This window comes from Cervus canadensis, chromosome 5 (genome assembly GCF_019320065.1).
Source record: "Cervus canadensis isolate Bull #8, Minnesota chromosome 5, ASM1932006v1, whole genome shotgun sequence".
Taxonomy (NCBI): Eukaryota; Metazoa; Chordata; class Mammalia; order Artiodactyla; family Cervidae; genus Cervus; species Cervus canadensis.
The window spans coordinates 29,818,428-29,834,680 of record NC_057390.1 but is presented as its reverse complement, the minus strand read 5'-3'; the positions used below and the strand labels follow the sequence as shown (position 1 = coordinate 29,834,680).

The following is a 16,253-nucleotide window of genomic DNA, read 5'->3' as shown; positions in this document are numbered from 1 at the left end:
TTTAGATTGAGCAAGCATAGATTATGTCTCTAAATTTGTTTTCCAAAGAAAAGAATGCTCTGTAAACAGCTTCATTAAATCCTTGCATCACTGTGTAAAATCTGCATATTAAAAAAAAATCTAAATGGCTGTTCATTCCCTTCTTAAGGAACTCCTACACCAATTCGGAGTTCTCAGATAACAAATAAATATAAGATTAAGGCTGTTTTGACTTTGTTTCCTTTAGTTTGCTCTCCTTAAAAAAAGAAAACAAAAAACCACCAGGGTCAATTTCTAAATTTTTTTCAATTCCCAGAATCATAGAAAACCTCTTAAGTTTACACTGAGTCACAATATTCTTCTTCCAGTTATTCCGCCGTCTTTGCTGAGAGTGAACTGAGTGGCTGGGATTATGACTATGGTTTCTGCTTACCCAAGACACTCCAGTGTGCTCCTGAACCAGATGCTTTCAATCCCTGTGAAGACATTATGGGCTATGACTTCCTTAGAGTCCTGATTTGGCTGATTAATATCCTGGCCATCGTGGGGAATGTGACTGTCCTCTTTGTCCTCCTGACTAGTCGCTATAAACTCACAGTGCCCCGCTTTCTCATGTGCAACCTCTCCTTTGCAGACTTGTGCATGGGGCTCTACCTGCTCCTCATTGCCTCAGTCGATGCCCAAACCAAAGGCCAGTACCATAACCACGCCATAGACTGGCAGACAGGGAGTGGGTGCAGCGCGGCTGGCTTTTTCACTGTGTTTGCAAGTGAACTCTCTGTCTACACCCTCACAGTCATCACGCTAGAAAGATGGCACACCATCACCTATGCTATTCAACTGGACCAAAAGCTGCGACTGAAACATGCCATCCCAGTCATGCTCGGAGGATGGCTCTTTTCTTCTCTCATTGCCATGCTGCCTCTTGTGGGTGTCAGCAATTACATGAAGGTCAGCATTTGCCTCCCCATGGATGTGGAAACCACCCTCTCACAGGTCTACATCTTAACCATCCTGATTCTCAATGTGCTGGCCTTCATCATCATTTGTGCTTGCTACATTAAAATTTATTTCGCAGTCCAAAATCCAGAGCTGATGGCTACCAACAGAGATACAAAGATTGCTAAGAAAATGGCGGTCCTCATCTTCACCGATTTCACCTGCATGGCACCAATCTCTTTCTTTGCCATCTCAGCTGCCTTCAAAGTGCCCCTCATTACAGTAACCAACTCAAAGGTTCTGCTGGTTCTCTTTTATCCTGTCAATTCATGCGCCAATCCGTTTCTGTATGCAATTTTCACGAAGGCATTCCGAAGGGATTTCTTTCTGTTGCTGAGCAAATTTGGCTGCTGTAAATATCGAGCTGAACTTTATAGGAGGAAGGATTTTTCAGCTTATATCTCCAACTGCAAAAATGGCTTCACTGGATCAAATAAGCCCTCCCGGTCTACCTTGAAGTTGACCACATTACAATGTCAATATTCTGCTGTCCTGGACAAGACTTGCTGTAAGGAGTGTTAACTGTGATATCAGTAAACACATTACTGAATTACACTTATGTAAAAAATTTATCTCTACCAGTAATATTAACAAAGAGTTGGTTTCAGGAAATTATGTGTTAGGCACATCAGGCAAAAAAAGACTCTAGCGTGATCCATGACCACGGCCAGTCTAAAAACTATTTGTCACTGGCACATGATAACAATACAGAGTGTTTAGAAACTTTTACAGCAATTTTGACAGATTAATTTTATGTCTGCTGTATCTACCATTTCAAAAATGAGATGGTGATTTGCATGACTGTAATTTTTTTCTCATTTCATCCTTGCAGTAATTTTTATTGCATTTTTACAAAAATATTGGTCCATAAGAGATTTGAAATTTGAAATAACTAGTCCTTTTCCTCAGACAGTTTGAGAAATATAGACTCTGGAGATGCACTGTCCAATCTGGTACCTCCCAGACACATGCAGCTAAATTAAGCTAAATTAAAAATGTGTCTTCTCAATTGCACTAGGAACATTTCAAGTGCTCAACACCCATACATGACCTGTGGTTAATATATTGAACAACACATATACAGAACAGTTTCATCATCACAGAAAGTTCTATTGGACAGTGCTGTCCTAGACATTTATCCCATATCTAGATTCTAGATTTAATAATTATTAAAATTTTAAATTATACTATTTAAAATTAATGTAAAGTAAGCATCTAAAGGCACATTTCATCCTGTTGGTCTGGTGTTTAGTCTCTAAAGAACAGTGAAGCATTAAATAGCAGACTATAAACTCCTTGTGGGTAAGAACCCTGTCTCAATTTTGCTTCCTTATCTCCTAGCTCAGGATCTCAGCAATAGCATGCAACAAATGTGCTGAATGACACTGAAGTTAAGAAATCTACAAGGAAAAAAAAATATCTTCTTTTTCTTTCTAGGGCCCTATCTTTTATGGAAGTAAAAGAAAATGCTTAAATATTTTAAAATATTTAACTTTCATAGTTTCTATCTTTGAAGGTATTGAAAAATATATCCAATATTTGCTAGAAGGTATTTTATTTATCAGAATTGACTCTTATAAGACAATAAAATTATGGTTTTAATTGCAATGTTTTTGTAAGTTCCTTTGACACTTTAAAGTAACTTATTAAAAGTTTATTATATGCCAAGCATCTTGATAAGTATTTTATATAATTCAACTCACTTAATCTTTATAAAACTCTATGATGAGGATATTATTCATATTTTAGAATAGAGGAAAGCTCATTACAATTTGCCCAAGTTCTCAAAACTAATAAAAGCTTCAACTAATAGGATTCAAACTCAAAGTTCTGATTCAGGACCACAGCCTTTTAACACTGTTTTACTACCTCCCATATTGGTAAATCAGAGCCATCCAAAGGTTTAATATGTGTTCAAAGTTCTTTTAATTTCACCCAACATTTTATTGTGACACTTTCAAATATATGAAAAGTTGAAATAATTGTACAGTGCACACCCATATACTGAGACTCAACATTATACTATACTGGTTTAGAAAATATCATGATAAGAAAAATAGTTCTATATAATTATTAATATCTATCCAGTATTTATCCATCCATCATTTCTGATGCAATTTAAGTTACAAACATCAGTATCTGTCAGCCCTTAAACTCTTCAGCATGCTTATCATTAACTGAAGTTTAATATTTGTTTACATATTTAATGTAAAATTTAAATATGATGAAATAGACAAACCCTGAGCATACCATTTAATGCATTTTGAGAAATGTATACACCCATGTAACCCAAACCTTCATGAAGATACAGAACACTCACCCTCAGAAAGTTTTCTCATGTCACTTCCTAATTAATCCCTCACCTCTGCCCTACAAGAGTAATAATGCATACATGCTAAGCTGTTTTAACATGTCCAACTCTTTGCAAACCCACAGACTGTAGCCCTACAGGCTCTTCTGTCCATGAACTTCTCCAGGCAAGAATACTGGAGTGGGTTACCACGCCCTCCTCCAGGGGCTCTTGTGTCTCCTGCCTCAACAGGAGGGTTCTTTACCATAGCACCATCTGGGAAGCCCAGGATAATAATGGTTATGATTTTTTCCCTAAGAGATGAGTTTTTGTCTGCTCCAGAATTTCATATAAATAGAATCATAAATAGAATCATAGAATCATAGAAAATAGTTAATATTCTTCTGTATAAAGCTCTTTGACTCAACACAATGTTTTTGCTATTCATCGCTTCAATCAATAGTTCATTCCTTTTCATTGCTGAATAGTATTCAACTGTATGACTATAACACTGTTTTCTATTTTCTTATCAATGGATATCTGGGTTGTTTTCAGTTTTCAGCTCTTCTTTGGCATTTGTTAAATAAATGTAAAGTCACAACTAGACTCTCCACACATTTAGTCTGCTTCCAATCATTATGCCATTTTGCAAAGTATTTCAAAGTAGATTATAAAAAAGTATAAACTTTCTAAAATATCTCTTTTCTATAATGTGTTTTCTGACTTCTCTACTCCACAACTAGTCACTTGTCTTTATTCAGATGCTGTTCTCTCTCTTGTAAGCAAGTGTTCTAGAATTTGTCTCAATGATGAGAGAATGTTAATTAGTCATGTTGCTATATACACGCACACACACACAGAGTAAACTTCCTGATTGATAATAAATCACAGAACCAAAACAACTAAGCAAGCAAAACAGCAGAAAGTAAACAAAAGAAAAAATGAATCCTTATAAACTTTAAATTATAAATTATACCTTTAAATTATAAATTATTGTTTTAGCCTAACATACTCATATCTATACTCTGAAAACAACTCTTACAGTCTTTCCCACAAATACTGATCTTTACTTTCTACATTATAATTTAAGTTTTAACACACAGAGTCATAGTGTACTATCTTCCTCATCCTCACATCTTTTCATTCATTAGTTATTCCCTTCAAATTGTCTTCCACATCAGTCCTTTATTTTGCATTCCTACCACCATTCCCACATCTCAGGCCATTTCCCCTTACCTCTCAAGTATTTCTACACCTCCTTCATTTTTATTCATATCTAACCTTTCTTATGGCCATACCATCATACCCACCACCACTGATTCAGTTTACTTCAGTTCAGTCACTCAGTTGTATCCAACTCTTTGCGCCCCATGGACTGCAGCATCCCATGGACAGGCCTCCCCGTCCGTCACCCACTCCTGGAGTTACTCAAACTCATGTTCACTGAGTCAGTGATGCCAGCCAACCATCTCATCCTCTGTTGGCCCCTTTCCTCCTGCCTTCAATCTTTCCCAGCATCAGGGTCTTTTCCAACGAGTCCATTCTCATCAAGTAGCCAGAGTATTGGAGTTTCAGCATCAGCATCAGTCCTTCCAATGAATATTCAGGACTGATTTCCTTTAGGAAGGACAGGTTGGATCTCCTTGCTGTTCAAGGGGCTCTCAAGAATCTTCTCCAACACCACAGTTCAAAAGCATCAGTTCTTCGGTCCTCAGCTTTCTTTATAGTCCAACTCTCACATCCACACACGACTACTGGAAAAACCATAGCTTTGACTAGATGGACCTTTGTTGGCAAAGTAATGTCTCTGCCTTTTAACATGCTGTCTAGGTTGGTCATAACTTTCCTTCCAAAGAAAATTTCTTCCACCACTGATTAACCTTCCTAAAATCCTATCTCATCTTATTATATACCTACCAAAAATTCAAAATTCCCTCCCCAATCCACTAAAGTCAAGACACTGTCTTTACTTCAAATAGAGCAAGGCATAAATAATAAATATGTAGTCCACAATGGTTTATCTCTTTAAACTTCTTTAGCACCTATCATCTGTATCACTTCTTTTTTGTTCTACACTGATGATATTATCTTACATGTATATCTCTTATTTCACACACATTATAAATTCTTTTAGTAATTTCTCACCTACTTCTTTGCTTCTCCCACTATATCTATCCTAGTCTTACATGTAAGGCAATTAATATTTTTAACCAATTCACTTTTATAACTGAAATATAAAACAATCCTTGTTAAGGAGCATTTTCCTTATGAGATGGTCTCATAGAAAATGTATGTTCCTAATCTACATAATCTCTCATACATAAAACATCGAATGCTCAAGAAATTTATATCTTGCATTTTTGTTTTTTTATTACCATGTTTGATGTATGCTGCAGAATGACTAAAAAGATTTAATCAATTTGGAGTAATTCATCTAAACTTAATATTTTTAAAAGGCATTTTGTCCAAAAGTTATAACATTTGCGATAACGGGCCTGGTTTTAGTTTTTTCAAAAATGTATTAAGTTCACATACAAATTAAAAATCTTCATGCCACAAAGAGTTCAATAAACATGTTCACAACTTGAAAAAATCTTTTCCTAATGTACAATATTTTTATTAATATCAAGTTACTTCCTAAGAGTTACTACCATGAGCTTCCTATTTATAATTTAGCTGTCTAGTTACAAATTATAAAATTTCCAACTAGCTCAGAGTATATTTACAAACAAACAGCACTGTACTAACCTACTAACAAAAGTCTAAATAAATTCCCCCATTAAATTCCTCTTCTCACCACCCACTTAACCACTGCTATTCATTCTAAAGTTACTAGTTTTGCTACACAACTTAAATGACTTCAACTGAGTTCCTCAGCCAGAACTGGCATCTCATTGCCCTATGAAGTCTGAGCTATACAGATGATTTTTTTACACATATTATAGCACATTGAATGAAACAGGTAAAGAAGGTAATCCAGGCAAGGTCAGCTGGTCAGTCCCTAAGAGACTAACTATGCAAACTCAAGATCTTCGCAGTCGACAGGGAGAGGTGAAAAGTATGTTGGAAAAAAAAAAAAAAAAAAGCCCTATGCGATGCATGCATGAGAAAAAGTCTGGGTTAGGAATTACTATACATGATACGTGAATTTCACATACCACAATAAACTGTAACCTCTTTACTAGGGACACATTCACCACCTATAAAAGGGTGTAGGATGGTTTTTGCCAGGGTATTGTATTTACAAGAATATATAACTCACTTTATGACACTTTGTTAAAATATGCAACAAGAAATGTTAAGCGTGGACATGATAAAGAGGTTCCTAAAAGCAATACCATATTAAAGCCAAGTCTCAGATACACTCACAACTTACAGGACTTAAAGAATAATTTTCTTTTTCAAAATAGATTAATATTTGTTTCATTTTATCTTTAACACATGGGTTAAAAAAAAATTTTTTTTTAATATGACCCATCAGTAGGTAGTGAAACCAACTTATAGGGCCAATACCATCAAAAATTTTTTTCTAATGAACAGAATAGAATCAAAGATAGGAGGCTATCATGTTAAAAGCAAATATGACTTTCTGATACTTTTATTTGTACTGTATGTATCTATGTACATGCAAACACACACTGGTTGTTCAAATTTACTTCTTAGTGTGTGCTTAGTCACTCAAAGTCGTGTCCAACTCTTTGCAACCCCATGGACTGTAGCCCACCAGGATCCTCTGTCCACGGGGATTCTCCAGGCAGGAATACTGGAGTGGGTTGCCACGCCCTCCTCCAGGGGATCTTCCCAACCCAGGGATCAAACCCAGTCTCCTGCATTGCAGGCGGATTCTTTACCATCTGAGCCACCAGGGAAGCCCATTTCTTAGTATGGCACTGGCCAAAATAACTTTTAAACCATTAATTTACACAACTTTTCAAGACTCAGGATTCTTTTCTAGTACTATTTGAGACTGATAGAAGGGCATCTAGGTCCACAATAATTTGGGGACTCTTGGTTCTCTGTGCATTCACTACCCAAACTATCATCATTTATACTATCGTGCAAAGGAATGGAGCTTGTTTTGTGTTAAGTCTATTTTAAATGGATGTTTTTACATTTTAAAAGAATCAGAGCATGAGGGCATGCAAAGACACAAATGAGACAATGACTTTTTTCTCTGATAAAATGTACCCCATAAATAAAGAGGACAACATAGTGGTATTTGTAATATAGTTTTAAAAAAAAAATCACTGAAGCAAAGTGAGAATTTAAAATTCACCACGGAAAAGAGGAAAGGAATTTCAGAAACAACTATTATCACCTCTCCCAAACACTTAAACCAACACATTAAAGCCCAATTTCCAAGTGAACACACCTTGTTGATAAATTCAGCACTTAATACAGGGTGGCTGAAAGCACCTGAAGTCTAGAAAGTGTCCTCCTCAACACTGGGTGGGGTGGGGGAGCACATTTCAGAAATGACACAGAGAATAAATGCCCTCTTTTTGCTTTCCATGTAGAAAAGATGAACATTTCCTGGTGGCTAACATCCATGAAGGGAAAAGATGAACATTCCCTGGTAGGAAGCATCCATGAAGCGAACCCATAGCTCCTGGAAGTTCTCAGGAGCCAGAGCAGGATGTGAAATAGCAGAGGTGGTGGTGAAAAGGACAGTGAGCCTGAGGACGAAGAAGGCATCAGCCTACCCAACTAGCACTAACTGAATCCTCATGCAGCTGCCAACTTGAGGCCAAAGACAGTGCCCCACTCATGTCGTCCACAGTCCAGATGAGATTTATCCAAATATCTCAAAAGACCTAACAGTAGCTGTTAGGTAGTCACTTGGGTAGAAGAGAACAAGCACTGGAATAAATTAAGTAGGGACGCCTCTGAAAAAGAGATCGGGAATTCACCCTGTGACCAGCCAGATACAGGAATCTAATCTTCTAGGAGCTTTTCACCCATTCCACCTCAGAACTTCTTTTTGTGAAAGAATTACTGTCCTGGAGAATACTAGTGAGTCAGTGAAAGTCACTCAGTCATGTCCGACTCTTTGCGATGCTATGGACTATACAGTCCATGGAATTCTCCAGGCCAGAATACCGGAGAAGGTAGCCTTTTCCTTCCCCAGAGGATCTTCCCAGCCCAGATCTCCCTCACTGCAGGCGGATTCTTTACCAGCTGAGCCACCAGGGAAGCCGTAGGGGAGAACACTACTCAGGGCCAAAAGTAGGGATCCTAGACTTATTCTCTGGTGGCTCAGACAGTAAAGAATCTGCCTGCAGTGCAGGAGACCTGGGTTCAATCCCTGAGTCAGGAAGATCATCTGGAGAAAGAATGGCTACCCACTCCAGTATTCTTGCCTGGAGAATTCCATAGACAGAGGAGCCTGGCAGTCTCCCATGTCCAAATATATGGCAGTCCATAGGACTGCAAAGAGTCAGACACGACTGAGTGACTAACTAACACACACACACACACACACACACACACACAGACACACACACACACACACTCCATCCACTAGAAGAAGCAGTATGATGGGGAAAAGTTTCCTTTAAGGAATTTGAACCTATTACTAAGGAAGAGAATATTACAGAATAGTTTACTGAAATATTAATTTGCTCTGTTTTCATTGGTGTTAAGAAAATGAGAGCTATTTTGTTCCCGCTCTCTGATTTTAAGAATTATCCAGGTCTTCTGTTTTCAAATGAGATTGTCTCACCAAAATAGAAGGTTCCTGAAGAGAACTTCTCTTCTTGACTTTTGATTTAGAAAGCCTAAACTCAATAAGGGAATTCCCTGTTAGGAAAAATGAAGAGAGACAGTATGTTTGATGTTATAAGACTTTGCAAAGGAGTCTTCCACTGTAAGAAAAGTAGAAAAAAATTAGAGATGAGGGAAGAAGACAGAAACATGAAGTCCTAAGAATTAAAATGGGAACCTAACTCACTCCCTATAATTCCCCAGGGAAATATCAGGTACAAAGAAGAATGGTCTGGCCACAAGATAAACCCAGAGGCTAATCCTTGGCTCTAGGAATCCTGGCATTGACAAAGATTTTCATGTTCTAGTGTAGGCTCAACTGAGGCATCTGTCTCCAAGGAGCCATCTGGGCTTGCACAATCAGCATACTGTTAGCGACAAATGTAGACTAGTTTTACCTAGAGACGCCTTCCTGAATATCTAGGTACTCACAAGACTCTCCAGGATCTTTTGTAACATGGTTTGCTGAGCGGTGGGAGGAACACCAGCCCCAGTCTCATAACTGATACTGACTTTGCCATGATGGAGAATTGGAGTCTGATTTTAATTTTACTTTAGAATTAAAGAAATATGAAATTTCTTCATGCTACATCACACCTAATACATCTGTGCTTTGTAATGGTACAGACAATGAGGGTTAAAAAATAAAAACTGTTAAACAGTGTGAAATATAAAATGAAAGAAATGTAATATTGTATATTTGTATCTGCATCTGAATTACAATTTTATTAAATTCCATACAGTGAACAATATGTGATATAGTCCCTCTGATGTTTATGATGTACTGAGCTCATAAGTTTTACCACTCTGCATTACCAATGGCTTTTGCAAATACATAGTCTCTCCCTCCAAAACACATAACACCATCTTTCAGATAGAATTTCCATTTGTCCTTGCTTCGATGAATCTGGAGGGAGAAAAATAGTCTAAATTAATCAAATTAAGAAGTTAAAGGATTGTTTACATTTCTTTGCACATCCATGGGATTATTCTGACCCTAAATTGGAGTCCTTTTTTTTTTTTTAATATTTATTTATTTACTTATTTATTTGGTTGCCTTGGGCCTTAGCTGTGGCATGCAGGATCTTTATTGTGTCATGCAGGATCCTTTGTTGTGGTGCAGGAATTCTCCTGTTGTGGCTCCCAGGCTTAGCAGTTGTGGGTTTCAACAGTTGTGGCATGTGGGCTCTCTAGTTGTGATGTGTGGGCTTAGCTGCTCCACAGCATGTGGGATCTTAGTTCCCTGACCAGGGATAGAACCCACATCCCCTGCATTGGAAGGCAAATTATTAAGTATTGAACCACCAGGGAGTTCTTTATAAATAAAATCTCTTTAGGATAGTTTATTCATTCATTCAGCAAATATTTGCTGAGTTCCTATGTATCAGGTATTGCTTTAAGCACTGGAGATTTATTAGTTTTTTAAAAAGGAAAATTTATAATTTTTTTTTAGAACAAGAAAAAAAGTCCTGTCTTTGAAGAGTTTACATTTTACTAAGGATGGGAGAAACAAAGCCAATAAAACCATAAACTCCACAGACTATTAAAAAGTGGTGTGCATGCAAGCTAAGTTGCTTCAGTCACATCTGACTCTCTATGACCCTATGGGCTGTAGCCCGCCAGGTTCCTCTGTCCATGGGATTCTCCAGGCAAGAATATTGGAGTGGGTTGCCACGCCCTCCTCCTGGGGATCTTCCCAACTAGGGATCGAACCCACGTCTCCTATGTCTCCTGCATTGACAAGCAGGTTCTTTACCACTAGCACCACCTGGGAAGTGTTATGAAAAATAGATCAGGAAAAAAGAGTGTCACAAACACAGAGGTGGGGTTACAATTTTAAGTAGAAGCATTAGTGGAAGCTTGAGGTAACATTTGGGCAAAGACTGAAAAAGAATATGTTGACTAGAGAGCATTATAGGCAAAGAGAACAGAAGTCCTGAGAGGGGCATGCCTGGATTGCTCAAGAACAGCAGAGGTCACTATATCTGCAAAGGAATAGAAGGGATGCAGTTAATATCAAGAATGAAAAAAATAGTTGTGTTTCATTTTGAAGAAGAAAGTCAATAGTCCTAAATAACACACTGAGCAAGGTCAGAAAATATAGCTTATAATCTATCAGATTCTACTGGCTATTCTTTAGATTCAATAAGTCAGGCTGATACAAAATAAAAACTAGAAAATCCTACCACATTAATAGGTAACAAATTATACAATTATTGTTACTTCTGGGTAAATCACAAGTGACTATTTAAAAAGCTTAGAAGTACATGATCTGAAATCAAGAATAAAAACTAACCTAGTTGTTGACTGCAAATAGTCAAACTGAGGAAGAAAACCCTGTGTCTAGTATTCAGATGCATTTTGGGAGGCACAAGAAAATACAAAGGATAAATCCTCTATTTGTGTGGGGAGGGGGGAAATGTCCTAATGACGGAAAATTTCCTCTCTGAGTTTTGACTTTCTAATTTTCATGTGCACTTATCTTTGGTCTCAGGGAACACAACCATGACAACAGCATCCTTAACACAAATGATAAAATCTGACCAATATTAGGAAAAGAAAAATAGCAGAAGCAGCAACAACTCTTCCCATTACCTTTATCAAGTGACTATATTTATTAAGTAGTTTCTGTATTTATTCTAGAAATGCAACCATGGTTCAACACTAGGAACTTATTAGTATAAAAACGGTATTACTAGACCTAAGGAGACAAATAATATAATCATCCCCAATGATGTTGAAAAAACTTTTGATAAAATTCAAGCATTTTAAGAAAGACTATGTCCTACAAATACACACACACACACACACACACCCCACTCTACTACCTCAACCCAAAAGCTGTGACTTAGTGGCTTAGAGAGGAAAATCCTAAAAATATTCCCACTCAAGTCAGAACATAGACAAGAAAACTATTATCTAACTTTTCACTCTAGAGGTACTAGCCAATACAATAGACAAAAGGAAAGTACAATTGGTACTAAACAACATAATTAGATAAGAAAGAACTAGAGATTAAAAAAACTGGAAAAGATGAAATAAATTTGCAGATGCAATGACTGGATATCTGAAAAAATCTAAGATAATCAATTAAAAATGACTAAACAAGAATTCAGAATTGGTAAAAATTAATATAAAGATATTCATAGCTTCCACATATACAAGCAACAGTTATAAGCTATGAAGAAAGAGCCTGTTTCCCATAGCAAAAAAAGACATAGCATAGTTAGGAATAAATTTTACAAATACTCGACTACCAGCACCATTAAATACATTCTCCTTTTTGAAATATTTTCCTCATTTGGCTTCCAGAACATTCCTGGTTTTCCACTTCTTTCTATTCCATTTCTTTGACCACTCCTTTGCTGTCTGTACCAATTTCTCCTTCTCTCCCTCATCTCACTTTTAGAGTGTACCAGGACTCTTCTCCCTGTTCATATCACTCTCTTGGTGATCTTATCTAATCTCATGGTTTTAAATATCAACTATGACTCCCAAAATTTACATCCCCAGCTCATATGTCTCCCTTAAAACTCTGATTCTCATTCAACTGCTTCAACACATCTTCCTGAATGTCCAATAAACATCTCAAGCAAGTTTAAAACAAGGACACTGATATATATTCTTCTCTGAACTTCACAGTCTTCCCCATCTCAGTGGGGAATGGCCACTCATTCTTATTCAGGCAAGAAATCTTGGAGATAATCTTTACACCTCTTACTCACGCCTCATATCCAGATCCATCAGTAAATGTTAGTTCTACCTACAAGCCACATTCATATTCCAACCACTTCTACCACCTCCACGACTATCACTCTTGTTTCAGCTGCCATCCTCTCTCACCTGGACTGATATGTTCCACGACTAGTTTCCCTATTTTCACCCTTGTCCCCCACTATGTCTACTCTAAACACGGTAGCCAGAGTGGCCCTGTTAAAAACATAAATCAGATACCATTTCTATGCTCCAACTCTCCAATGACTTCTCATTCAAAAATAAAGTCCTTAAAATGGTCTATAACGTCATGTTTTCCCCCTCACTGTTCCCTGAACACACAGGTATTCTTCTACCTCAGGACTTATGTATTTATTGTGCCCTCTGTCTGAAATGATTCTATCCAAATATCCTCATGGCTCATTCTCTAACATTCTTTTGATCTTTACCCTATCACGTTGTCAGTGAAGCCTCCCCTGGACATCGCATCCAAAACTGCAACCCACTCCTCCTTAATATTACTAAAATACCAAACTCTATTAATGTGATCTCAGTGAAAATATCAACAGGTTTTTGTTTGTTTTTTTTTCAACCAGAGAAGCTGATTTTTAAGTCAATACAGAGAAATAAACAAGAATGTCCAGGAAAACTCTGGAAAAGAATATGAAGAAATACCAGCCCTACAAGACATTAAAGCTGTGGTACATATACACAACTGAATATTACTCAGCCATTAAAAAGAATACATTTGAATCAGTTCTAATGAGGTGGATGAAAGTGGAGCCTATTATACAGAGTGAAGTAAGTCAGAAAGAAAAACACCAATACAGTAAATTAACGCATATATATGGAATTTAGAAAGATGGTAACGATGATCCTATATGCGAGATAGCAAAAGAGACACAGATGCATGGAACAGTCTTTTGGACTCTGTGCGAGAGGGCGAGGGTGGGATGATTTGAGAGAATAGCACTGAAACATGTATATTATCAACTGTGAAACAGATCGTCAGTCCAGGTTCGATGCATGAGACAGGGTGTTCAGGGCTGGTGCACTGAGATGACCCTGAGGGATGGGAAGGGGAGGGAGGTGGGAGGGGGATTCAGGATGGGGAACAGGTACTCCCATGGCTGATTCATGTCAATGTGTGGCAAAAACCACTACAATATTGTAAAGTAATTAGCCCCCAATTAAAATAAATAAATTTTTAAAAAATAAAGATATTAAAAACCTCAAAATAATTGAAGCAATGTAGCAGAGGTTAATGGACAACCCAATGAGACAAAACAGAAAATCAAAAAATAAATTCAAAATATTGAACTTCAGTAGATGATAAAGAAATCATTCTCTTTTAAGCAGAGACAAAATAGACTTATCAATAAGCAATATTAAGAAAACTGGGTAGCCATTTGGGAAAAAATTTATAATCACCTGTCACACCAAGAAAAATGGCTCCATCAATCAAGACTTACATTTTTTAAAAGAAACCAAAGAAATACTAGAAGAAAACATGGGTGAATCCCTTTAAAATCCTGAGGTAAAAAAGAACTTTCTATTCATGACTCAAAATTCAGAAGCCATAAAAATAAAGGTTGACAAATTCAACATCTGCATGAAAGGAAGAAAAAGCATTGAAAGCAAATAACTGAGGAAAAAGTATTTTTGCACACACCAAGAGTTAATCTCTCCTAAACTAATACAGAACTCTTAGGAATCAATAAACTAACTAATAATTCAATTTTTTAAAACATAGAGGGTGGGACAAATTGAGAGAGTAGCACTGAAATATACACATTACCATATGTAAAATAGACACCTAATGGGAGTTTGCTGTATCACACAGGGAGGTCAGCTCGGTGCTTTATGACAACATAAAAGGGGGAACGGAGGCTCAAGAGAGAGGGTATACGTGTGTACTTATGGCTGATTCACGCTGTTGTACAACAGAAACCAACACAACATTGGAAAGCAATTATCCTCCAATTAAAATAAATAAAAATAAAACAGACAAAAGTTATGAACAAGCATTTCACATAAAATTAAATACAAACGGTTCATAACACACAAAAAGTGAAAAATGTCACCAAAGTATCATTTTACACCTTTCATAATAGTAAATATCCAAATGTCTCATTACACTCCATTGGCAAAGCTGTAGAAAAAGGAGGACTCTCAAACACTGTAATAGGCATATATACTGGAATAACCTCCAGGAGAGCGTTCTGGCAATATCTAACCAAGTATATTTGCCCTTTAACCCAGTAATTCCACGTATAGAGATTTATTTAATAGATAAAACTACCCATATATGAAATGTTTTATGTACATGGTCATTCAATAACAACTGAAAAATAGCTCAAATAAGAGATGAGTTAGATAAATTTTAATAATTCCACAATGGAATATTACACAGTTATAAAAATATCCGGACAAAGATTTCTAAGATATATTGTTAATCTCTTAAAAGACAAGGTGCAAAATATAGTGTTGTCTATGCTACCCCTTTAGGCTCTACTTGAACAAAGAGACTAAATATATAAAGAAATTAAGGTAACTGGTTACTGATTTGCACTGAAGGCAGTCACAGGGAGCTACTGGTAGGAAGAGCAGATGGTGAAGGACAGAGTCTTTATGGTATACCCTTTATAGTGTATGCAATAATGTGTATGCAATATCTATTCAAAAAACAAAAGCGAGAGAAAGATACTGTGCTACACACCTAGTAATTACCCACTGTAATACTAGCATCTAAGGGACAAAGTCACTAAACTGTTAAATTAAAATGGAACATATTTAAATAGTTTCACATTCCACTATAAATAGTATTCTATTTATAGCACAGAACAATCCTAACTATAGTAAAATGTTTCATTTTACCATTAATCTTCCCTCTAATATCTTCATTATTTTAATCTTTATATTAATCTTATACATTCTCTCTGCCTCTGAAATAGTATGTCCATAACTCTCACTCAGAATGTTTATCAGTGACCTTTATTTAACCCTTTTTCACGGCACATCTTAATCTCAAAGTTTCTCCCTTGACTGTTAGCTTATAAATTTTAAAGTTAAATCTCATATGATAATCAAAGTCAGATAAAATATACTGAAAAGCAAACAAAAAACCCAGCTCTTCTCAAAGTTTAATGAGCATGAAAATCACGTGGGAGTCTTGTTAAAATGCACATTTTGATCCAGTACTCTAGGATAAGACTCAAAATTCCTTATTTTTAACACTCTCCCAGGGGAAATACTACTGGCCTTCAAAACACACTAAGCAGTGAAGCTCTTAGGAGACTATTACTGAAGTTTTTCAATTTACTTGAGATTGGTTACATTCAATACTTCTTCAAATAAGACAACTAGTAACCAGAATTTGCAAGTTATTTTTTTATAAAAATTCACTAAAACAATGGTTCCTCCCACCCCACTTTGATTGCAGATACATTCTCTTTGCTAGCTATCTTCTGACTTTCTCACTTCCTTTTCAAAAACTTTTCAGTAGTTC

General features: G+C 36.6%; 2 protein-coding genes across 4 annotated transcripts in view; one reads left to right on the top strand and one right to left on the bottom strand.

Annotated features, from left to right (window-relative positions):
- Nucleotides 1-2,588, top strand: part of LHCGR (luteinizing hormone/choriogonadotropin receptor) — a 60,245-nt gene extending 57,657 nt beyond the window's left edge. For all 3 annotated transcript variants that reach the window (XM_043468522.1, XM_043468521.1, XM_043468520.1), the window contains one exon: nt 348-2,588. In XM_043468522.1, coding sequence (XP_043324457.1) covers nt 348-1,500 — 1,153 coding nt within the window. In that variant the 3' untranslated portion in view covers nt 1,501-2,588. The remainder of the gene's footprint in view (nt 1-347) is intronic.
- Nucleotides 1-16,253, bottom strand: part of LOC122441658 (stonin-1) — a 189,835-nt gene that overhangs the window by 58,726 nt on the left and 114,856 nt on the right. The window lies entirely within an intron of this gene.